Source organism: Euprymna scolopes, chromosome 28 (assembly GCF_053919585.1).
Source record: "Euprymna scolopes isolate OS-2025 chromosome 28, ASM5391958v1, whole genome shotgun sequence".
Lineage (NCBI taxonomy): Eukaryota > Metazoa > Mollusca > Cephalopoda > Sepiida > Sepiolidae > Euprymna > Euprymna scolopes.
This window is the reverse complement of record NC_136509.1, coordinates 53,474,309-53,498,993: the sequence shown is the minus strand read 5'-3', so window position 1 is coordinate 53,498,993 and position 24,685 is coordinate 53,474,309. Positions and strand designations below refer to the sequence as shown.

At 33.6% G+C, this 24,685-nt stretch overlaps 2 protein-coding genes across 5 annotated transcripts in view; one reads left to right on the top strand and one right to left on the bottom strand.

Annotated features, from left to right (window-relative positions):
- Nucleotides 1-2,321, bottom strand: part of LOC145249627 (mediator of RNA polymerase II transcription subunit 14-like) — a 99,178-nt gene extending 96,857 nt beyond the window's left edge. Inside the window, exon 1 of one of the 2 annotated variants that reach the window (XM_080111369.1) lies at nucleotides 2,178-2,321. The gene's annotated coding sequence lies outside the window, so the exon portion shown is untranslated. The remainder of the gene's footprint in view (nucleotides 1-2,177) is intronic. The other variant, XM_080111370.1, reaches the window with a different exon arrangement.
- The window catches only part of LOC145249628 (uncharacterized), a 62,356-nt gene continuing 39,973 nt past the window's right edge, over nucleotides 2,303-24,685 (top strand). For 2 of the 3 annotated variants that reach the window (XM_080111374.1, XM_080111372.1), the window contains exons 1-4: nucleotides 2,303-2,559; nucleotides 13,860-14,165; nucleotides 16,320-16,574; nucleotides 19,364-19,616. In XM_080111374.1, the coding sequence (XP_079967500.1) occupies nucleotides 2,546-2,559; nucleotides 13,860-14,165; nucleotides 16,320-16,574; nucleotides 19,364-19,616 (828 nt within the window). In that variant the 5' untranslated portion in view covers nucleotides 2,303-2,545. Of the gene's footprint in view, nucleotides 2,560-13,859; nucleotides 14,200-16,319; nucleotides 16,575-19,363; nucleotides 19,617-24,685 lie in introns of all 3 variants that reach the window. The other variant, XM_080111373.1, reaches the window with a different exon arrangement.

Below are 24,685 nucleotides of genomic sequence, written 5' to 3'. Positions count from 1 at the left end.
TATTTGGTCTAATGTGTTGTTTTTATGTTTTTGAAATAATTAATTATGGCGCTTTTCAGCCTCCAAATTTGTCAACTGGAAGAAAGCGAGGCAACTCCGCTCTGTGACCACGTTATTAGATTTGAAAATCGCGCTCTTTTCCAATGCTTGCTTAGAAAATTCTTTTATTTAAAAGGTAATGGAATATAAAATATAAATATGGACAAATTCTTATAAATGAAGAATGGAAGTACCCATTGGTTAGTATTTTTGATAGGTAAGTGATTTTTTGGAATTTATATATATTTATTATAATTGGAGTAAGTTAAAATTCGTTGAATTTCTTTAAATCTTTTTTAAAGAAAACCGATTTAAAAAAAAAAAAATACTGAATATTTTTCTATTAAACCTTTTATTATTTTAAAATTTGGTCTTTGCTCCTTTTATTGAAAAAAAAAATTAGTAGTTATAAGCTTCGAAAGATAGTGAGTCTAATTATTCAGATTTTTATCACTCATCTTTAATGGCGACATTTGACACTGCTAATAGTTCTGGTTCATTACTTCAGATTTTATTTTGTTCATTTTTCTGTTAAGACAATAAACATTTCTAAAAATTTATTTCGTTTTTCTGTTAAATAAAGTTATAAATATATAAAAATGTATATTTTGTTCGTTTACTTTATTTGGTACTCATGCAGAGAGTGATCCGTACTGAAATAATAACGTTATTATTTAAAAAGCCATTCTTAACATGGAGAGGGTGTTTTGTACCTATTCTGTACTTTAACCGGGTTTGTATTACTGTACACATAGATTCGAAAAAGTTGTCAAAAAACAAATATATAACAAATAAATGTTATCAAAGGCAAGATAAGTTACTTTTCTATCTAACTGGATATATTTTTCGTGTTTTTATTGAATTTAACATATTTATTCAGCTCGAAAAGCATTGTTTACCGATGTATTGGAAAATTCAAAATGGCGCCCGACACTCTCTTTAACACGGTAAGTTCAGGAAAAGATGTTATAAATAATAAACTATACAAAATACTGTTAGAAACTCGCTCAATATATGTTACCGTGATATATGTTGACATATATTCGGTGTTTTTTTTAATAGTATTTTGTCTAGTTTATTATTTATAACACCTTTTCCCAAACTTACCATGTTAAAGAGAGTGTCGGGCGCCATTTTGAATTTTCCAATACATCGGTAAACACTGCATGTTTTTCGAGCTGAATAAACATGTTACATTAAATAAAAACAAAAAAAATATGTCCAGTTAGGTAGAAAAGTAACTTATCTTGCCTTTGATAATATTTATTTGTTATATATTTGTTTTTTGACAACTTTTTCGAATCTATGTGTACAGTAATACAAACCCGCACCCTTTATTTAAATCAAGTGTTTACGTCAAATTCGCTCAATATAATTTTCTTAACAAAATAACACATGATTTGACGGTGTAAAATATGTGACCCTTCTAGAGTTGTCGAATTTACTTTCTAGTTTGCCGGGCGTAAATGCAAGACTGTCGTAAACCACGATGTGTGTGCGTTACCTTAAAAATAGAAGTCAAATTCGTAATATTTGGTCAATTTTTACGACGTGCCCCAGCGTATTATAAGCACCCCAACCTCCCCATGCTAAGAACGGCTTTCAGAATAACTCCCCCCTCCCCCAACCTTGAAAGCCGTTCTTAACATGGGAAGGTTTAGGGAGTGTTTATTCCGAAAGCCGTTCTTAACATGAGGAGGTTGGGGTGTTTATAATACGCTGGGGCACGTCGTAAAAATTGAACCGATATTTATATTAATTAAGGCTATAATAAATACGAAGTAAACAAAACTTTTCACGTTCGCAACATTTAGTGAATTGCATTTGCTATAAATACATGTTTTAATAATTGGATTTGCATAAAAAGAAAATCAAAAATGGAAGAACATTTACTTGATATTCTTGGTCAAATTAAAATCGCAAGACACAATTATTATCAATTTATACAAAAAGAAAATAATTTACTTAAATTTTAACGACACATTTATAAAGAAAAAAAATCTGAAGTTGAAAAATAACTTCTTTACATATTGACAATATACGCGACAATTACATGTTTATAATTTATATTAAAATACGTCTGTATGAAGCAAAAATCTCATGAGGATCATCTATGAGGAGAAAATAATTAAACAAACCTTCAGTTCACACTGACAAAATGGTACAAAGTGATCACGGGCATCAGGAAAAAATAAGAACAAGAAATGGTGGACTGGAAAGCAGTAACGACACCGGAAGTGGAAGTAACGGAACCGGAAGTAGCGAGTTTATAGTTCGAATTTGAAAACATTTGAATGCTTACCAACCATTTGAAATACATAAACAACTGTTACTTGATTAGCAATAACAATTATTACTTCATTTTTGAATTTAAATAAAATATTAGGACGAGATTATAAACATATAAAGAGGCCGGTGAATTTGTTATGTGTTTTCCAAGATTTTATTGACGATGGAAAATAAATAACAAACAAATCATTGAATAGTACCGAAACAAAACGAAAGCATGCCGAAAAAAAGGCAAGTTATTTCTTTATTTTTTTTTATTTTTAAATTTCTTTTTTAGTAGAAAATCATTACAATGAAATAAATAAATAAATAACCCTTCTATTAAAAGGTACCCTTTTTAAAGGAAAATTTTCGTTTTAATTAATTCCCTTGTGTCACCATGTGCTTTTAATAACAACAGTGCTTTTGGTGCAGAACAGTGGATTTTTTAGGTGAAAACACGGTCACATCCTTGCGTGTTATTCGTATAGATTAAAAAAAATTACGAAAAATGATCCATTAGAAAATAACTATAAGTGAAAATAAAATTTGTCGTATGTTTTAATGTGGAAGAGGTGTGTAACAAACTGACTTCTCTCTCTTGCTTTCAAAATGTCGGACAGTTATTGTTGATGATTTTTTGTAAAAACTAGATCTGGCACATCTACTGTATCATTTTCCGTTGTTTTTTTTTTTAATTTATACTAATTTCGGCATGACATATAAGTAAGTAACAATTAAATATACGGCGCAATCATGTTGACACACCGGTTCTCGCCAGATCACCGAAGTTAAGTAACGTTGAGCCTGGCCAGTACCAGATAGCTGACCATTTGGGAAGGCGATGCGTGCGCTGTATGTACCGCGAGGTAAAATACCAGGTTGGAAAACTGGCGCGGTCTATCCTTCTCTCGAGGGTAGATGGGTCTTTCTTAAGCCGTGGTAGGCAACCTATCTAGTGATGGCGTCACAATAAAAAAAATATATATACCCTTGATAGATCTGGCGGAGCATCAAGTCTTCAGCTACAGACAAGATTTTTTTTTCTTTTTTTTACAGAGAAATCACCACTTATCAAGGCCCAGATGCCACTCGAGGATAAGGGTGAACGAGTGTACAGTGGTCAAAAGGACAATATCATAGTAATCGTTAGAAGTGTAAATTTGGTAAATTGGATTACTTAAGGGGAACGGCTCATCAAGAACTTGTTTACATTGGATTTGAAGATGGCCATATTGTAGTCAGCTAGAAACCAGGTAAACAGGAGAAAGTTCCACAGGTGTGGAGTTCTTAGAAAGAAACTTTGTTCATGGAATCTATGTTTAGGTTTAGGCACAGATAAAAAGTGGAGGAAATTATTGATAGTGCTTACAGCCAAACGAGTGTTTCTCATGAATGTTTGGCGAGGGGGAACCATAGATTGAAGCTCAGACGAGCACTTGCCATGAAAATAACGCTAAAACAGAGACAGGCTCGCAACGTCTCTTCTGTGAGAAAGAGGTTGTAGGGAAGAGAAACGGGCATCCCCCTCTAGGCTATGAAGTCTATTTTTGAACTCTGTCAAGGCAAGATAAGGACTCACTAGCAGCCCCTGCCCAGATGTAAATTACACTATAAACTCGTGTAGTGAGTTTAATCACAGCTGTGGCCACAAGTTACGTTTTATAAGTAAAAATGTGTTTGTTTCAAAATATACTGTTTTACCCAAACACCCCTTAAACTTATATGCGAAACTGATCCCCACACCAAAATTTTAAAATACTTTTTATTTTAAGTTTTTTCTTACCGGCAAGTTTTTCAGGGTGTTCGCATGTAATTGCCTAAAAAAGTAAATTCTTGTTTTCTTTTTTTGGTGGTGTTGCAAGAGGGGGAATCGATAGGTTGTGTGCCGAGAAATTAAGACAGAAACTAAGAAAGTAGACACAGTCAAAGAATAACAAAGAAGAGAGGACAAACGTAGATGTAAAGTTATAAAAGAAACATATTTAATCCACAATAACTACAAGAAGAAAAAGGGTAGAAGAACTGAAGAAAGTCCATCGACGAAGATTCTGAAAGCAGGAAAGTTGAAGAAATGGGCAGCAGCAGACTGAATGGACAGGAATGCGTGACTCTGGATAATTGGAAAGGCTAAAAATGTGGACAGCATGGAGTGATGTGACACGGAGATTGATGTGGATATTCCTGGGGTGTGATGAGATATTTTAAGTAAGTCCAGTCCATGTGGTCATGGCCCAGGGCTGGTTCGACTGGAACAGAGTATGCAGGAATGAAAGTGAAGAAGCTGGAACACAGTGGGCTAGGGGATGGAAATCGTCCAAAGATGATTATAATCAAACTTTAAAAAGTCCTAGTTTTTCAAAAACTACAAAGAATCTCCAGATCAACAAAAAAAAAATCAAATTGAAAGCTCAGTGTGGTGAAAAATTACAAACTTTTGAAGTTGAGCGATTATATGAATTATGGGCTGACATTATTCTGGTAGTTTCATAGAATCTAGAAATTCCCCAAAATTGTTAAGGGCCTAAATAAATGACAAAAATAAGCTTACTTCACCAAATTTCTTCTGAACTAACCATAATTGTATCTGATTTACTAAATCTGATCATATAATTCACCTTAGAACTTTTGAATACAAAAAAATGAGATTTTCAAACAAACGTTTTTGCAATTTCATAGAAATTTAGCCAAAAATTCATAGTTTTTTTCCGCCAAAATTCGACATATAATGTTGAAACTCTCAAAATTCCACAAGTCAGATTTGTGAAAGTATATATTTTCTGAAAATATAGGCATAAATGCATGAGAAAATCTATAAGTTATCAAATCTGGCTTGTGGAAATTAGAAAAAATGAAATTTACACTTAGGCATGCTTTAAGAAATACTGACCCAAGCCAAATGCCAGGCACCTACAGATTAACGTTTTATGATGTATTTTGAGTTATAATCAAGTTCTAAGACTAAAAATTCTCATGGGAAAATGTTTTGACTTGAGAAGCCCAAAAATGACATCAGAATTACCCTAAATTCAACCCTTCTTAAGATATTTTATTGATGGTAGTGGCAGTCACGCATTTTACCGGCAGCTTGAAAACACCAAGATAAAGAACATTATAATGTCTATGCCTTGTCCACTCTCAATCAATACAGACCGTGATGAGGTCAAATGTATACAGAAGTCGCCTAACAGTGCCCAGACACATCAACCTTTCATACTGCAATTGGAGAAGGAGTCTACCGAAGCACTCCAATCGCTTCAGGTTTTTGATGACAATATCAACAGGATGAAAACTGATGGATTCACAATCCTGGTTGGGGAGAAGGCAGTGTCAGTGAAAATGAATTTTTCATCACACATGATGGACTTAAAAGCTACAAATTTGTATTTGGGTCTTAATGGAGCATACTGTAACCTGTGCCGACTCCAGAGCCGACTGTCATAATCTGGATGTTGCGTGAGCAGGCTTTGAAATCACAAGAGCTGTTGCTGATTTACACTCTCTGTTCGAGAAAGTGATTGATGATGGTGTGGTCATCAAACATTAAAACAACTATGATACTCAAAAAGGTTTGATGAACAAGCCAATACCGAACCATGAAATCGTCTCAGTTCAAGTTCTTCATGCAGTGCTTTGAACATTTGATCATTATATAAAGATAAAGATAGCAGTGCATCTGAAGGCAGAAGTGTTTGAATGGACAGTCAGATGCCTCCCACTACCTTGTGGTTGCCAAAAAGGAAATTCAACAGAAACTGGAGGAAGTTTTTTTTTTTTTTTTACATGGAGATCACCACTTATCAAGGCCTGGAAGCCACTCAGGGATAAGGGTTATTGCGTGTAAGTAATCAATGAGATAGTATCGTAATAATCATTAGTATTGGATATTTGATAGGGTGTCTTACTTAAGAGAGTGGTTTGTCAAGAATTTGTTTATGTTGGACTTCAAGACATCCAAGTTGTAGTCAGGTGGGAAACAGGCAAACGGAAGAGAGTTCCACAGTCGTGCACAGTGTTAAGCGAAAGATGAGATTTCTCAGATGGTAATGGTAAAGAAGGGACTTCAACAACTGGCAACACAGACATTCAGATATTACCTGACCGTTTTCAAAATGTCATGACACAGATCGGACAGTATCTCTCTCTCATTCTTTGGTTGTTTTCATCATCAGAGAATATCAACATTCAAGAGTTTGCACTACTCTTATTGTACTTAGAAAGTTTCCTCACCCAATCGAAGAATAAATCACCTCAGCCAGTGGATTTGATGTAGATTAATGTTCCTCCTACTCTGCACAAACTTCTCGCCCACTCTTGGGAACTCATCGAAATGAACGATGGCCATGGGTTGAAGTGCTTTAATGAATCTTGTTTGGAGGCTAACAAGCAGACATCAAGGTGTGAAAGATTGAATCTCATAAAATAGTGTGTTCTCCTAAAAAATACAATTTGAACTGCTTGTAGTGGTGGTGTCTTCTCCTCCCAGGGCTCAACGATTGCCTCCACAGTCGGAGTGGGGGCCGGCTGACTGCCTTGTTCTGGTTAATGTCCATTGAATTCATTTAGAAGGCGGTTCATTACAGTAGATATGTCCAGATCATAATTAATGACCGAATTTGTTGTGGTCGAAAGTATGTGGAATGTTAGTTGATCTTGTAAATCGCAGCAAAAAGGACGTGCAACATGTAATCAATTCAAGATAGTTGTAAACATTATATTTTTTTCTTTTTGATAATAATTTTCCATCACGTTTATTTCAGGTAGGTGTGCTTGTGCTTCTGCAAAAGGCATGTTTGAACTCCGCAATGTCTGTAAACAAATTTAAATAAACTTCTCCTGCTGCTCTCTAATGATTTTTCTCTTCACTTCAACTTTGTTAAAAATTAGTATTTAAAACTAAACTTTGAATTGCTTTTTTTTTTAAATAATAATAAACACAAGTTATATTATTTACTTGCGACCAACATTGATTTTTTTTTTTTTGTAGAGTGTGTACATATATATTTACAAAACATTTTGTGGAGAACAGAATTTTCCCTACATTAAAAACCGATGTAAGAATTGAGAATTAAAGATGCTGATATCTCTTGTCAGCGGTCAGTTAAGGAGAAATCCTTCTAAACTGAGACAATTTTTATGCATAGTAAAATCACAAAGCAATAAGTAGAAATAAGCAAAATTTGAAAAATGGATTATTTTTTATAACTTTTATTTTTATAAAGATGAAGTGTACTACCACAACATAAAAATCTTTTTATAACATTTATTTTTTTATAAAAAAAACTTTGCTATTTGCTTACCTCTACACAAAGGCAAAAAATGAAAATTTGTAAAAACATTTCTAAATAAAATTATATATATATATATATATATATATCAGAACGCTGATCATTTCTGTCAGTGGTCAATGAGGAGAAAATCCTTCTAGACTGAAGCAATTTTATACAAAATGACATAATGACATATATAATTTTACTTAGAAATTTATTTTTATAAAAAAAACTTTTCTATTTGTTTGCCTCCCCGCAATGGTAAAGTTAAATACAAAGAAAGTTTTTAATTTAAAAAAACAAAACATATTTAGACAGATATCACACACCCAAGCATTGATTTAATAAACTATTTATGGCAATTCCAATCTGTAAAGTGTCGGCAAGACGGTGTATATTTGAAAGCACATTCGTTGCCATGAATGTCTTAAGTAGCTCGCTCTCGCCTCTCATGCAAGCGTGCGAGTTTACTTCTATGGGGGTGTGATGCCAAGACCACTCCGGTCTTGTAACTGCCGTCTTTGCCCATCGGCACGGGTGTGAACCAACTTGGTTTTGAACCTGCACCATTTCTCCGATTTTCAGTTCCTGAAGTGGGTGATATTTTAGATTGTATTCCCTTTCATTCCTTAAGTGTCTTTTTGCTACCGCTGTTTCCCTATAACGACTGATTTCTCTCCAGCGTTTATGGATTGGATATCGATTCTGGAGGACTGAGAGATGCGACCATAGAGCATCATCGTTGGAGACATATGTAGGTCTTGTACTGGGGTGTTGTGATGAGTCAATAGGGACCTAGCTGCTCGGTCATGGCATAGGCGACTGCAACTGTCCATGCCATCAATAAGTATCCTTTTAGCTGTTTTAACAGCCAATTCTGCTCTCCCATTGGTTTGAGGGTAATGTGCCAATGATGTTCGTTTCCTTATGCCCCAATTATCTAGAAACCAGTTATATTCATTGGAGTCAAACGGCGGTCCACTATTGGTCGACAGTTCCTCCGGGATGCCATACGTGCAGAACCAGTTTCGTAGGGTGTCACATGTGGCCTTGGCATTCCTGGACAACATCAGAGTGACTTCTACCCATCCAGTGTATCTATCTGCATATACTAGGTAGTTCTTCCCTCGTAAATCGAAAAAGTCCGTCACTGTCTTCTGAAATAGGAACTCGGGGTTCGACGGTGGCATTAGGGGTTCTCTAGGTTGTGGTGGAGCCATTACATTGCATACTTTGCACTGGCCCGGGTCTGATGAATGCTTGTGTCCAGTTCTGGTCAAAATAGCCGTTGTCTGGCGTTTGCCAACATTCCATTAACACCCTAATGCACCGACTGAAGCGATTCCAGTACTGCTGTATGTAGTTTTCTCGGTATGAGGATTTTATTTTCCATTATAGTCACCTCTTCCAAGCAATATAACTCCTCTTTCATATGCCAAAACCAGCAAATTGTCTTCAGCAGTTTGTGTCGAGATTTAGGGAAATCATTTTGTATGAATTCGGTGAAGGTATGACATTCCTCGTCAGTAGCAGCTGCTGCCACAATCCTACCCCATGTTATTGCTCTTTATTTGGGGTCCTGCTCATAGGTGGAGTTAAATGACGCTCTTATGGTATTATCCATGGTTTGTGCAATGTCCTTTTCATTTGCTTCCTCCTGGCTTAACGTTACTGGGCATCTTGATGTACAATCTGGTGCTACATTGAGTTTGCCAGGGAGATGCTTTATTCGAAATTTGTACATTAAGGACCGTTCTTTGAAGTTGAACAGTCTTGGGTTCTTTATGTCCTGCAGGGCTTTGTCCGAGAAGATCTTCATCAAGGGCTTATAATCCACGGTGACTAACAGCTCTGGGCATTGCAAAATGAACATGCGGCATGCTTCCAGTCCGTAGACTAATGCCTATGCCTCTCCTTCAACTGGTGCATATCGGGACTCTACGTCATTGGTAAATCGGGAGCCGGCCAGGATTAATCTCCAGTGGTCCTCACCACACTTCGGTCCGGCTTCAGTTGCACAGTTGCAGTGCTTCTAGAAAAGAAAATATCCCAAGCCTGTCTTACTGAAGTCCGTCGGCACACAAGTTGGTCTGTTCACTTTGAAGGTTCTTATATCGTTCTCAATCTCTTCTGTGATCCTTCTTTTCAACTCTTTTTTGAAGATTCGGTCGAGTGTGCTGTCCCAGTAGAAGTTTGGATTTTTTGTCTTCAGCAGCTCCCAGGACGGGGCCATTACTTCAGCCTGAGAAAAAGCGTAGGCTACCTGGTTTACCATTCTAAACGAGGATCATGTCAGTTATATTTTTTGGTGTAAGAAAATTTCATATTGTTTCAGGCATTTTTTTTGGTGGGTTTTATCCTGTCTTCCGTTATCAAGAACCCAGCAAATTCCACCTCTTTTTCTGCAAAGTGAAATTTCTAGGGGTTGAATACGATACCATTTTTGCTGCAGTTATTTATGTACTCCATAGTATGCCAAAATGATGTTTCGATAGAGTCGTTCCATAGTATCGTGTCGTCTATACATCTACAGTGATATTGTCAAACCTGCATATATATGCGTCTCCTGACGCTTGGAATCCTTGTGGTGCCCGAAGATAATGGTATCTACCCCATTCCGTGATGAAGGTAATTGCATCTCTTGCCGATGGGGAGAGTGTTAGGCTATGATAGCCATTCCATGCATCCAAGACGGTTTTTCTAGTTTTTGCAGGCACCAATGATGCCTGGTTAAAAGGAGACGGTGTATGATGGGTTTCTCATAGGGTAGCAGTGTTGAGCTTTTGTAGGTTTACCGTGCGCCTCGGTGACCCATCCTTTTTTGGTGCAACCACCATTCTGGAGCAGCATGTTGTAGGTGTACCCACTGGTACAGGTTCTATGATGCCCAATGTCACATCTCAATCGAGATCCTCCCTAACCCTTTTCTTCCAATGGTGTGGGACTGGGATTGGGGTGTGGATTGCTGACAGTTTGATCCCCGGGATGAACGTGATGTTCATGGGTTTTCCTTTTATCGTCTGCAGCCGTTGATGTGGGCATACATTGAATGCACTGGACTCAAAATGCTCCTTTATCCATCATTCCAATTGGGATCTGTTTTCTTCTGTAGGGGCAAAAGGGATAGTGTCCGGCTTAGGTGGGATATTAATTCTTTGTGGGCACCCACATGGTGCCTTTCCGCCATCACTAGTTGCCACGTTCTGCTGGGAGGTGGGGTCTGGAAAGTTCTCTGGTACCAGACCAAGGTCTTTTAGGGCTGACTCGGACAGGCAGAAATCTGATGTATTTTTTGATACAAATATAATCTGACGTGTTTCCTGCGATCCTACTCTGATTTTAGCCAATATCACGCCTTTTATGTTTAGTAGGTTTTCTGTGATTCCCTGAATTCGATGACTGGTCGGTACTAGATATTTGTCTGGAAATTTCAGAATTTTTTGGATTTCTGATCTGCTAGAGCATGTCTGTGCCCCAGTGTCTGCGATTGCATCAATGCGGTGGGCATGGAGGCCAGCTGGCCCTATGGAGATGCACCCGAATTCCACATGGGCCTCTGGAATTGGAGTTATCTTTACCGTCAGGGTTGGTGCTGAATCAGGAGTACCTCTTCGGAACTTATTTTTGTTCCAAATAAGGTGCGGCACAGCCTTTGGTTTTATCAGGTTGGCTTCACCTCTTTTTTATTTGTCCATCTTGGCAAATCATCCGGTTACAACCCTTTTTGTGTCTTTGGGTAGTGAAAGTTCTGGATTCTGCTCCAACCACTCCTGCTGTAGATCTGTTGCTGGACCTTCGGTTTTTGGCAGTCTCTTTTAAAATGTCCGGTCAAGCCGCAATTGTGACAAGTCATCTTTGTTACTAGGCAGCCCCCTATTCCTTTTGAGCCGTGAGGGTGTGAGCTCTTCTCACACCATTTACAGGGTTCAGTGTCTCTCGGAGTTGATATAGTCTGGTTCTTCTGAGGCGGCTGCCTGTGGCCCGACCTCTGTATGTTCGTTGTAGTAATGTATATACTACTGTGGAAATGGGAGATAGACTTGTCCGTGGTCTCTAGGCTGACAAGCCTGTTGAATTTTTCTTCCAGTGTCGTAAGCGTCGCAACCTCCGACAGCACCTTGCCTTGATGCTCTAGGTTTGCCAGCCCTGCCATCATTTGTCCTGTTACTATATTGTTGGAGTAGCTGACTTTCCGGCCGCATCCTATCCTGTTCAGACAAGTCACTGAAAAGTCGCAGAATTTTGCCACTGATTGAAGTTGTGCCACAAAGTCTGTAACGATTCCCATTCCTTCTGCCTTACAGAATGGAATTCTTGCCAGTACACTTCTTTGTGTAGGCTTCTGACAGCTACAAGCTTTATGTGTTGTAACAGCTGTTCTTCCATGACGGAGTTCAGTATTTCTGCTCCTACTATGTTGAACAATAGCCTGTTTACTTCTAGGGAACAGGCCATTCTCAGCTCATTTCTTAGTGCTGTTGGCTCCGTCAACCCACACATCTTGTATCTACTCCAGGAGTCAATGAATATTGTCCAGTCACCATCACTTGAGTTCGGTTCTATGGTAGGTATGTCGGGTCTTCTTGTAGGTGGCTTACTGGACTGTCCTCCGTCTCTTCGCAAGGCGATATTCTCTTGCTGTAGCTCAAGGATCCGTTACAGTAATGTCTGCTGTGTTTGTTTGTCCATATTCCAATGTTGTTTGTAGCAAGTTTCCTATATCGGCGACGCCATGTAAAGTGTCAGCAAGACAACATATATTTGAAAGCACATTTATTGCCATGAATATCTTGTTTAAGTAGCCCACTCTCGCCTCTTATGCAAGCGGGCAAGTCTACTTCTATGGGGGTGTGACGCCAAGACCACTCCGATCTTGTAACTGGGCGTCTTGGGTTCGATTCCACCTCTACACAATCAGCATCCTTAATTCTCAATTCTCACATCAGTTTTTAATGTAGGGAAAATCCTGGTCTTCAAAAATGTTTTGTAAATATATAAATGCATTCTACAAAACAAAATCAATCTTGGTCACAACTAAATAATGTAACTCATTTTTGTTATTATTATAGTTAAAAAAAAAGCAATACAAAGTTTGTTTTAAAAGTTTTATTGTCATGATATTAAACTTGTTTTTATTATTATTTAAAAAAAAAAAAACAATCTGAAGTTTGTTTTAAAAAAATTGGTTATATTCAGCTAACATACTTCCTAACTTCCAGCATGGCTACTACTGAAAGCGGTGACAAGGCAAATCAGTTCCTTTGTTTTTTCTCTCCCACCTTTATCTCCCTTGTGAATGTACTTTTTTTTATTATGGTTTTACAATCATTCTGTTTTTTATTTAATAATCATTGGAAAGATTTTTCGGTCTTATCAACAATTATTGAAATTATTATTTTTTTTTAAGAATTATTGAAAACGCTTTTTGCAGTCTGTTTTAAAAAAAATAGTAATTGTAAATACATTTTAAAATCTTAAAACTATTTGGGGAATATTATGTATTGTATACATTTTTTTTATGATGTTTGAAGTTTGTTATTTTGATTTCAATAATTTCATTTATTATTTTGATTTCAATAATTTTATTTTTATACTTTTATAAACATATATTCATTGCATAAATTCAAATAAAAACTTTTCTTAAAATAAAAAAATATATTTTTATAATTTCATAAACATATTTTTTATAAAATTTCAAATAAAAAACTTTTCTTTTTTATTTTCTTATTAAAAGTGCAAATAAAAAGTAATTATGTAATTTTTTTCTTTATAACTTTGTCAATTTTTATTGTATATTTTCAATAATGTCCCTTTTTTTCTATTTTATTTCAATAAATTGCTCATAATAGAAATACTGAATAACGATAAAAGTGAAGGAACTGATTTGCCTCGTCACCACTTCTGGCAGCAGCTATGCTGGAAGTTAGGAAGTACGTTATCTGACTATAAACAAAGGGTTTCATTGTCACGATATAATGATATAACTTGTTATTATTATTATTTTTTTAAAAAGCAATCCAAAGTTTGGTTTAAAAAATTTTCTTGTTGTGATAATAGTTTACAAATCGAATGTGTGGGAAGATCAAGATCAAATCGGCATCAACCAAAATGTGTCCCTTTCTTTTTTTTCACAGTGAAGTCAGTCAAGGTCTTTATTCCCTACTTTGTCTGTTTTTTAAATTTACATTCCTCTGCTATTCAATATCTGGTGTTTCCCTTGAAAATCATAAAGAATATTCATATGACAATGTTTCTTTTTTTTTTTTTTTTAACTTTTTACAGATTGAATGTTCCATCGGAAATGTCAACCATTTCCCAATGGGCTGTTTACCAAATGTGTGAAAACTTTGACAATAATTACACTTACGTATTAAAAATTGTTAAGGATCTTTATCCGGAACTTTACTCCAAGAGTCCAATTGAAGACTCACAAAGAAAATCCATTCTTGGTTATTTCCACGAGAGTTTTGCTGAATTTCTTCTGCTCAAAGATGATAAGAAAATCGAGAAAGAAAAACAGAAGCCATTTCAATGGTCCAAGTGGCACGAATCACCAGACAAAGAAACAATTATTGATCTTACCATGGAGTGAGTTGAAAACTTTTATTCTTTCTTTGTGGGGGTAAGGTATTTCTTCTTTATCCTTCATCATATTTTTTTTTAATTTCTTTTTTGTCTTTTTCTTTATTTCTTTTTTGGGTACTGATCCAGAGCCTCATCTAAGGTTGCATCAGCATCTTACCTCAATTTATAGTAAGTTCCTGGTAAAGCAGTCTTAAAAAGCCAACGCATTTAGCCAATCAGTAATCAGCTGTCAGTAGGCGATATTTTTGTTTATAGAAAATAAAATATCACTCACCTGATATTATTCTTGAAGGAAAAAATTGTTTTTGATCATAGTTGTTTCTTTTTATTGAAAATTTTCTGACAAAAAAAAAAACGATACTTTCCAAGAAAAAAGAAAAAACTTCATTTTCGTTTATAGTTTTCATCTTTAAAAAAATTATTTCTTTGAAAAAAAAATACTTATTTCTCTGAAAAAAATAAAAATGTTTCTTTCATATAATGAAATTTACAGTAAATCTTTTCTTATTGTGTTAAAGTTTTGTTTTCCGCGTTTTGAATTTATCCTGTGGCAGTGTTCATGTTGGCTTTCTCTGGCAATATTTTTAGTTGTTTACCGTCAACTGCTGATGCTGCTTTAGATCAGGTTTTGGATCAGTACGTCGAAAAAAATTTTCTTTATTTCTTTTTGTCTTTTTCTTTCTTTAATTGTCTTTTTTCTTTTTTCAAATTTTTTGTACTTTTTTCCTATTTTTACTTTCCTGTTTTCTTTCCTTTTTTTGTTTCTTTTTCTTTACTTTTGTTTCTTTTTTGTATTTTTTTTATTTTTTATTTTTTATTTTTCTCTTTTTTTTACTTTTTGTTTTCTTTTTTCTTTCTTTTCATCTTTTCGTTTAATGATCTATTTTCTTTTTGTTTTTCTTTTTCCCTTTAAATAACCAAATTAAAAAATCTAGATATTTATCAAATTCATTTGTGGTCTCTGCATATAGGTATCTCTTTTTGGCCACAAAAAAAATGAATGTTGCTTATTTAAATACTTCATTGTAAAAATACATTTTAAATATCCTCAAGAACTTGTTTTTAGATATTTTATATTTAAATATTGTAAAATGATTGTATTTATCTATTTTAAAATAGATTTTTCAGAGTTCCATGAAAATAATATAAGCAAAATTGCAGATTATATATATAAAATATAGCCAAAGAAATTATTTTAAAAATAAATAAGAAAATTTTTTTAAATAAAACCAAAGAATAATACCATGATATAAAAAATATTGTACTGATTTAATATTTTTTAAATTATTTTTTTTAATTCAATAAAATATTTTTTTAATTGCTGAATAAAATACTTGTCATAAACTGTCTTTGTAAGTATTCGAATTTTCTCTGTTCCATTTATTAGTTATTCTTCATCTCATAATCCATCCATCTCATTAATCCTAATACTCAAATGGCTTTTGGACTTGAATAATAAAAGAAATTATATCTGTAAAATGAATTACTAACTTTTTCAAGTTTAATAAGAGTTCCTTTAATTCTGGATTAATGGCTGGATTTATCTTATAAAAATTGAATCAAAACATTGGTAGAATTTTTCTTAAATTCTTTGCCTTTATAAAATTTCACTAAAATGTTACATTCAGAACAGAAATAAGTTTGATGTATTTTAAAATGATTTGTTGAATGATTAAAATATCTCTTTATAAAATGTCTAGGTGCTTATTTATATTGGTAATCTTTTAAACCAACACATTTCATGTGAAAAGATTATTACAGATTTATGTGTCATGTTGAAATTAGTATGAATTTCAAAAATTAGAATAATGATCCATTAAATATGCTAGATGTATCATCCACAATTATGTTCTGGCAAATTTTGTTTAAAATGGTGCACCCTTAATTTAGGTAGAGGATAAACTCCCTTATTTGGCATACCATAATGGTTACACAACTCTTCCACATTAAAACAGATGGTAAAACTCAATAATACAATAAATTCTACTAAATTTTACTACTGGATAATTTTTTGCAATATTAGAATTTATACTAATGAACTAATAGAATTTATGACACTAAGTAATAATGTTTTCACCTGAAATGTGTTGGTTTAAAAAAAACACCAATGTAAAAAAAAACACCAATATCTATTTAAAATGTCATTGTTTATTTCAGAATGCCAACAAACTGGGACATTTACAACATGTATCAGACGAATAATGGAAATTGTTTACAAGTTTTGAATGAGATAAGAAATGAATATCCTAATTTCATTATACCAGAAGATTGTGCTGAGAATAATCTTCAGGAGGAGATTTTTATAAACTACGAAAAAATTCAGTCAATTCTTGACAATGGTGGTGAAAAGGAACTGAATGAAGAAAAGGAAACATCATTTAGCTGGAAACTGATTGAATTAAGATCTGAAAGGTACGATGACTAAATAATTTATTTTGTCAGTATTTATTATAGATCTATATGAAGAAATTTCTTTAGAAGACAGAAGAACTTTATTAAGTAGATAATTATTTATTTTTTCCCTGGTAGAAGTGCAGAAATACCTTATTTAGAACCCAGACATGAGTTACTCTCTTGGTGTGATTGACCCGCAGAACTTGTCAGGTCATCTATCTAGGAGAAAGAAAATTATGTAAAACCTGTGCTACTGAACTCACACATTATGGTATCAAACCTCTTTAGTCCTGGTCAACAACCTTTCTAGAGCTGGTGACTTGAACAAATTATCTGATTTACAAGCCTAAATTGCTTAAGGAGTAGGTAGGCTTTCACACTCCTTCTTTGTCTATTGGCCAAGTGTAGAAGTACATTCAGGGAGACTCATCAGACATGCTGAGTGCTTTGCCTTGTTTCCTGACTAGAACAATGAGCGCCATCCCTCATTCCTTTCTCTCTTTCTGTCTTTCTTCCATCTCTGAGCAACTTGATGATATGAACAGACATCTCACCGCTCAACTCTCCACAGTTCCGGTATTAGATACGATCCCAAGTAGTAGCCTGTTATATTTTAAGTGGTAATGTGCCTTGTTTGGGATGCAAAAGAATTTTAAAAGAAAATGTGAATTTCATTACATGTATCTGCTAAACTCTTGTTTCCATGTGTGGCAGTAAATGTGAACAAATAGTATTATCATCACCACCATCTTCTGTTTAACACCTGTTCTACATGCAGGCATGTGTTGGTTTCACCATCCTATCCGTGGCTAAGTCTTTATTTACTTCTTGTTCATTCAAGTCCTTATGTTTGTGTTTTCCTTGGTCTTCTGTGATACCTCAACTGTTTCAGATCTACTAACCCAAGAATTTTCATCCATTCTTTCAACATAACGATACCATCAAAGTTTCTTGTTTTGTACACATCTCTCTACATGAGTAAGATTTAATCTTCCTCTGAGATCATCTGATCCAAGCCTGTCTTTAAGACTTGCATTACACATGTGTCATATCATTTTTATATTGTTTCTTTCCTTGCAACACTTGTCTTCAACTCTCACTGGTTACGTTTCACTTCCATAAATCTACACACTGTGTTACACGTCTTTTTTTATCAACAATGGTAACACTTTGCTGGTTAGTAATGGTACTCCATTCATACCTAACTTTTCCAATCCATACTGGCACCTGCTCCTTCCTGTGCTCCAATCATATCAGCAAGATAGAAAACTTCTAAAGAATTTCAAAAGCTTCATGATCCAATGGAATAATGTTTTGAGGCTTCTTTACTCGTCCAATCTAATCTGTAATAAAAATTCACATTATTCTATAACACTTTAGTTCTTTTGATCAGCAAAATGTGAAGTCTTTCTTGTTTGCTTTCTTTCTCTTCATTTTGATTCTACCATTTCTCGCCAAGTTTTTATTTAACCAATAAATGGGACTCAGACAGATATTATCACTCCGAGCCAGATTGAACCTAGATCTCTCTGAAAATATTCAGAAAATATGTGTCACTTATTCTCTTCAAAACCGAGAATATTGTTCTACTATAGATAGATGGTTACATGTAGCCAGAGCACATCCTTTGAAGAAAGACACCATTAAGATGAGAAGGGGGGTTCCAGTTAGAGCAACCACATCAACAGGAGTCCACGGTGTAAAGGGGAATATGTTTAAAGATTGTTAGAGAAAGACAAGCTAAACTATGATGATATCAAAGCAAATTTATTTGACAAAAAATAGCAAAGTGCAACAAGCCATGCAAAGAGACAAAATATTTTCATCCACATATATTCTGAATGTTTGATATTAGTTTTGTTTAAGTTACTTTGAAGGTAATAACTAGAATGTAGTGACCGGCAATGCTTACACCTTTATTTTCTTTTGTTTGTGATTTTAATATTCTCCAAAATTTTCTTCTGAAGGAGAAATCATTTTCAATCTACTTAGAATGAATGCTATGCCAGGATTCTAATCAATGACGCACTTTTTGAAGAGTCTCCAATTTAGGTCATTCGATGAAGTTGAAGAAGTCTGTCAGGGATTACTTGATTTAAAACTGAAGGATTGGGTTTGTGACCAAATGTGAAACAAACATTGACAATGATGGTCTTTATTTTGAAGAATGGTTGTTATCGAATAAATTCTATCACAATAAGTCAAATAAAATTTATTTGGCAAAAATAGCAAAGCGCAATAAGCCATGTAGAAGATATTTTTCATTCGCATATAATCTGAATGTTTGTCCAAAGCTGCTTTAAACTTTGATATGTCACAACCTCTTCTGGCAGGATGTTCCATGGAACAGAAACACAGACAACGAATACTACCGTCTATTGAAACAAAAATGACAGTGATACATCTTTTACAGGTGTCTGCAGAGACTGTGACTTGGTGCTTGGGTAAAAAAACTCCTTGAAGAGTAGATTTAAATTCCTCTTGATAATGTTGTACAACAGAATCAAGTCTCCTTGCATGTCAACCGTTTAACATGCAGCAGGTGTGTGATATATTTTTGTAGATAACTATGTTGAATAGGCCATCCCATAGTTATGTATGTTATGATATAGGATGCATCTTTGAAATTATACTTATCATAAAATTTAAGAATATATTCAATTAACATCATTCCAAAATAAATTTTGTTAATGCAAATATAGAATATATTGAAAGATTTGTTTGAATTTTCATGAAACTGACTTTTTTATTATTGCAGACATTTTTATGAATGTACCATTTATTTTTTTCTTATTTTGTCCTAAAAGCCCTGATTCGTATCAATATCTGATGCCTGAGATTACAGAATTAACTGATGCTACATTTGTTGAAGGTGACAATGATGATCAACAAATCTCCAGTGAAAGCTCCAAGGATAAATCCAAATCCTCACCCTCCTATAATGAACTGATCGTTCAAGCGATTTTGTCAAAACCTGATAAACAACTCGCATTGGATGACATTTATTTTTATATCACTAAACACCATCCACAGTATAAGGCAGAAGATATTACTTGGAAGGTAAGTTTCTTCATTCTACTTATTTTGAATCATTTGTATTCCTTTTTTATCTTCCAAATTTATTTCACCTTATCAAGTAGTCGTAGAGATTATCTTCCAAATTTATTTCACTTTATCAAGTAGTCGTAGAGATTATCTTCCAAATTTATTTCACCTTATCAAGTAGTCGTAGAGATTATCTTCCAAATTTATTTCACTTTATCAAGTAGTCGTAGAGATTGTCTTCCAAATTTATTTCACCTTATCAAGTAGTCGTAGAGATTATCTTTCAAATTTATTTCTACTCGCATTCATCTTGACACTGAAGACAATTTTTAGGTATCTCAGTTGATCTTCCAAAACTTTCAAGCCACTTCCTGAAACCAGTTGCAGCTGTTTAATGGCTTTGAAAGTGCCACCATGCTTGATAACAGAGTTGATGATTCTGTTTCTAGCAGCATCTTAACACTCTTTTTTTTGCTTTTCATTTATTATATAAATATCATTTATCTGCTTGTGTGCATGTGTGTTTGTATGTCTCACTAAAACTTTCTAAATCCAATTCAGATAAGAATGATTCTGGTACTGTCAGGACACAGATTCAGATGCTTAATATGCGAAATTTAGAACAAAATATCCATTTTTTCTACCTTAACAACTGCAGAATCTGATTGGGGGTGGTCACATAAAATCGTCTCTTTCTAAACGATCCCAAGATCTACACATGTGTGAAATATTCACCTCTTGGATATGTTGATTACATAAATTTGCAATGTCATGTTATGACCATCACTTTAGCCAAATGGGTTAGGGGGTTGTTTCATAACTATTAGTTTTTGCGTTCGTATACACCTTACGGCAGACATTTTTTTTTTTTTCATTTTAAATATATTTTTGAAAATGTTTATTTCTGTAAGCTTTTGCATTTAAACAGGTTTGAAAGATTTTTGGTCCCCTGAAAATGGAGGGATTGAACCTAGTAATTCACTCCCGTTCATCCATTCATTTGTTCACACTTTTCTTAATAACTACGCTTTGGATTTTAAAAAAGTTTTGCACAAACATTAGTCATGGTGAAAGTAAATTTTTGCCAGAATGGATTTTCTGGGATAACTACAAAAAATAATAAAAGCCTCTAACATTACCTCTTATCGCTTTCTTCCCCTACTTTCTATTTTTTCTCAATTATGAATTGTACGTCTACACATATGACACACATATTAAACTTATACCCCCTAACATATCATGATAAAACCCCTAACCTAACTACGTATCACTTATATCCATTATCTGGTAATCCCAATTTTATCTTATATACCACCTTAATCACTTTAGGTCTCCAATTCTCCCCCTCCATATTTATACTGTTTACCTTCTACCTTAGACACCCCATTATTTCATTTCTAATGTTCTTATCACTAGATGTCGCATTTCTAATCTGTGACCTAGCACCTCCTCTCCTCTTCTGATGAGAAGTATTAGGCTTCAGAATACCAAATATATAGAGCATACATATCCCTTACCCCTAATGATGAAATCTTCCTAACGATTAAATTTATATGCATTAATATATGTCTTTATATTGTTTTTTCTTTTTTTTCTGTGTGTGTACATATATATATATATATATACATATATATATACATATATACATATATATACATATATACATATATATATACATATACATATATATATATACATACATATATACATATATATACATACATATATATATACATATATATATATACATATATATATACATATATACATATATATATATACATATATATACATATACATACATATATATATATATGATGATTGCAAGATCTTGTCAGACGAGTGCCACTCCCTCAGACATTTAAAATCCATGATTCCAAATGTCTGAGGGAGTATCTATACAAATATGATGTTACAGAGTCTTAGCTTTGTATGACAGCTAAGTCTCTCTCTCAGTTCAAAATGTTGAGATCCAGCAACAAGCAAGAGCAAGATAGCTAGCAACAAATTAAACTGCAGACCAGCTTAATGCAGGTACTGGTCTTCCGCTTTATGGTTTTTTTAGATTAGAGATTTGCTTCTCCTAGAAAGATTGCCTTCACCACGGCTTACGGGAGCCCTCTCTACCCCAATACACATATACACACACACAAATATACACAGTGCTAGTTGGCCGTTGACCCAGAAAAAGAGTTCATTCGCCCTTTGGAAGGTCTTGTTTTTAATCCTTCAGGGAGACTAGCCACCCTCCTCACCAAGCAAGTCTGGTGGAGGAACCAGTTTAGTCGCCGGTGACCCGGATATGAGGCAGGTAGTACTGGGTTACATGGTACCAGTAGCATATGACATGACCTGACATACATATATATATATACATATATATATATATATATATACATGTATATATATACATATATATATATACACATATATATACATATATATATACATATATATATATATACATATATATATACATATATATATATATATACATATATCAATCAATATATACATATATATATACATATATCAATCAACCAGCCCCTCTATTTTCAATCATACAACCAGCTATAATAATAATAATAATATTTTTCATAGCAGCCATCCTAACACTGATAACACTAATTATCCCCTCCAAACCAATCCTGTTACAATTACTGTCCTACCCTCTGTTCATCAAAATGAACAAAATTTAAATTCTCTTCCCAGTATAAATCAACAAATTAATATTAATTCTCGACCCCGAGCTATTAATAAAACATATACATATATAGGTGCTACTTCAACTTTAATAAAGAAAAGAATTTCAAACCACACTTCTTTTTTCAATAACCAAAAATTCAAATAATAACCAGGAACTTCTCTAACTACACTGGTTAAAAAGCTTAACTCTGCCAATACCCACTTTTCAATTAAATGGACCATCCTAAAAAAGTTAAGTCTTACACTCCAGGATCTAAGTACATCTGAAGCTATAACTATTATAACCTCCCCTCAAAGTAGTAATATAATAAACTCTAAAAACGAACTGATCTCCTATTGCAAACATATGTCCAAGTTTAAATATGGTAAATTTGAAATTACATAGCTATTAAAATATATATCTAAATAAAAATCTAATATAAATCACATAGCTATTCAAATATATATCTTTTCCCATAATTTTTTTTTCTTTTTTTTTATAATCTTACCTTCTAAGCTTTTTATATTTTTAATTTTATTTGCTTTTTCTTTATTTCTTTGGCCAGTTTTCCATCTGCTGTCTCCGTTTTATGGTATAAGTATACCTATTAATTAAATATATACATCAACCTACTCATTTTTATTCTATGTATTTGTTTACTTATATTTCACTATATGCATTGACATACACATTTATTTGCCTTATTCTGGAGTTTGTAGATACCTACCTTTCCCTCCCCTTATTTTGTATGTAAGTATGTATGTTTTTGTTTAACTTGTATATGTTTTTGGATATGTGTATATATTTATGCATGCGTGTGTGTTTGTATATATATGTATATATATGTGTGTGTGTGTTATTGTATATGTATACATATTTATATGCGTGTGTGTATGTATATACATGTATGTGTGCATTTGTGTGTCTGTATGTATGTATATGTATGTGTATGTGTATATATGTATGTGTGTGTATATATATAATTTTCTATTTTTTATTTATTTATTTTTTTATTTATTTACTTTCACTTTTTTTTTTTTATATATATATAACAGACGCCCAATTTCTTGAACTTGGCCATTTATTTATTTGTTCTTCTGATCAGTTTTCTTAATTTAATTCTGGGACTTTCACGTGCATATCTAAGCTGACCTAATTATTAACGCTAACTTTCGCGCTTTTTTTTTTTTAAAATAATAACGTTATTATTTAAAAAGCCATTCTTAACATGGGAAGGGAGGGTGTTTTGTACCTATTCTGTACAATTGAATAAAAACATATCATAAAACTTTAATTAAACGTGGAAATACGATTTTAAAAAATAGCACGGATCACTCTCTGCATTAGCACAAAACAAAATAAATAAATAAATAATCCCATATTTTAAAAATGTAAATTCATTTATGTACTTACAAATTTTTTAATTTTAAATTCCTTTATTTATGTTAAGGCTTTTCACTCATGAAACATTACGTTTTAATTGTTTAGTTTCTTTTCACGGCATTGTTTACATAAAAAAGTTTGTTTTAACTTTTTCTAAACTGTTTCATTTTTACGACATGCCTCAACGTATTATAAACACCCTAACATCCCCATGTTAAAAAAAAAAACACGCCCTTCCATAAACCTCAAAAGCCGTTCTTAATATGGGGAGGTTGGGGGTGTTCATTCCGAAAGCCGTTTTAACATGAGGAAGTTTATAATATGCTGGGGCGAGTCATAAAATTAACGAAGTTGCTATCTATTATTTATTGCAAAAATTGCTTGAAATTTATTTATTTGACAAAAAAAAGTTACATTTTGGTACTCCTTGGGCGTTGAGTTCCATAGCGACCAGCAGAAAAAAAATAATAGTCGCTGCTCCCTTAGTCACCCACCCAACCCCGCACGTAACATCTTTATATTTTATGTTGCCGTAACTAAACGATTATTTGTAACATTAACAAACATTTATTTATTTATTTATTTTGAAAAAAAGTTTTACTTTTTATGAATATTAAAAGGAAAATGGGTACTCATGCAGAGAGTGATCCATGCTGAAATAATAACGTTATTATTTAAAAAGCCATTCTTAACATGGGGAGGATGTTTTGTACCTATTCTGTACTTCAACCTTGCAATTGAATAAAAAAAAAACATATCATAAAACTTTAATTAAATGTGGAAATACGATTTAAAAAATAGTGCGGATCACTCTCTGCATTAGCACCGAAAAATATTACTAAACATTTATTAATAATTTCTCACTTTTACAAACATTTGATTTTAAATTTCTTTTTAAATGACGACTTTTATCAGTTAAATTTTGTAAATATCCCCACCCCCCAATGGTGTTTATTCCGAAATCCGTCGTTAACATGGAGAGGTTGAGGGTGTTTATTCTGAAAGCCATTCTTAA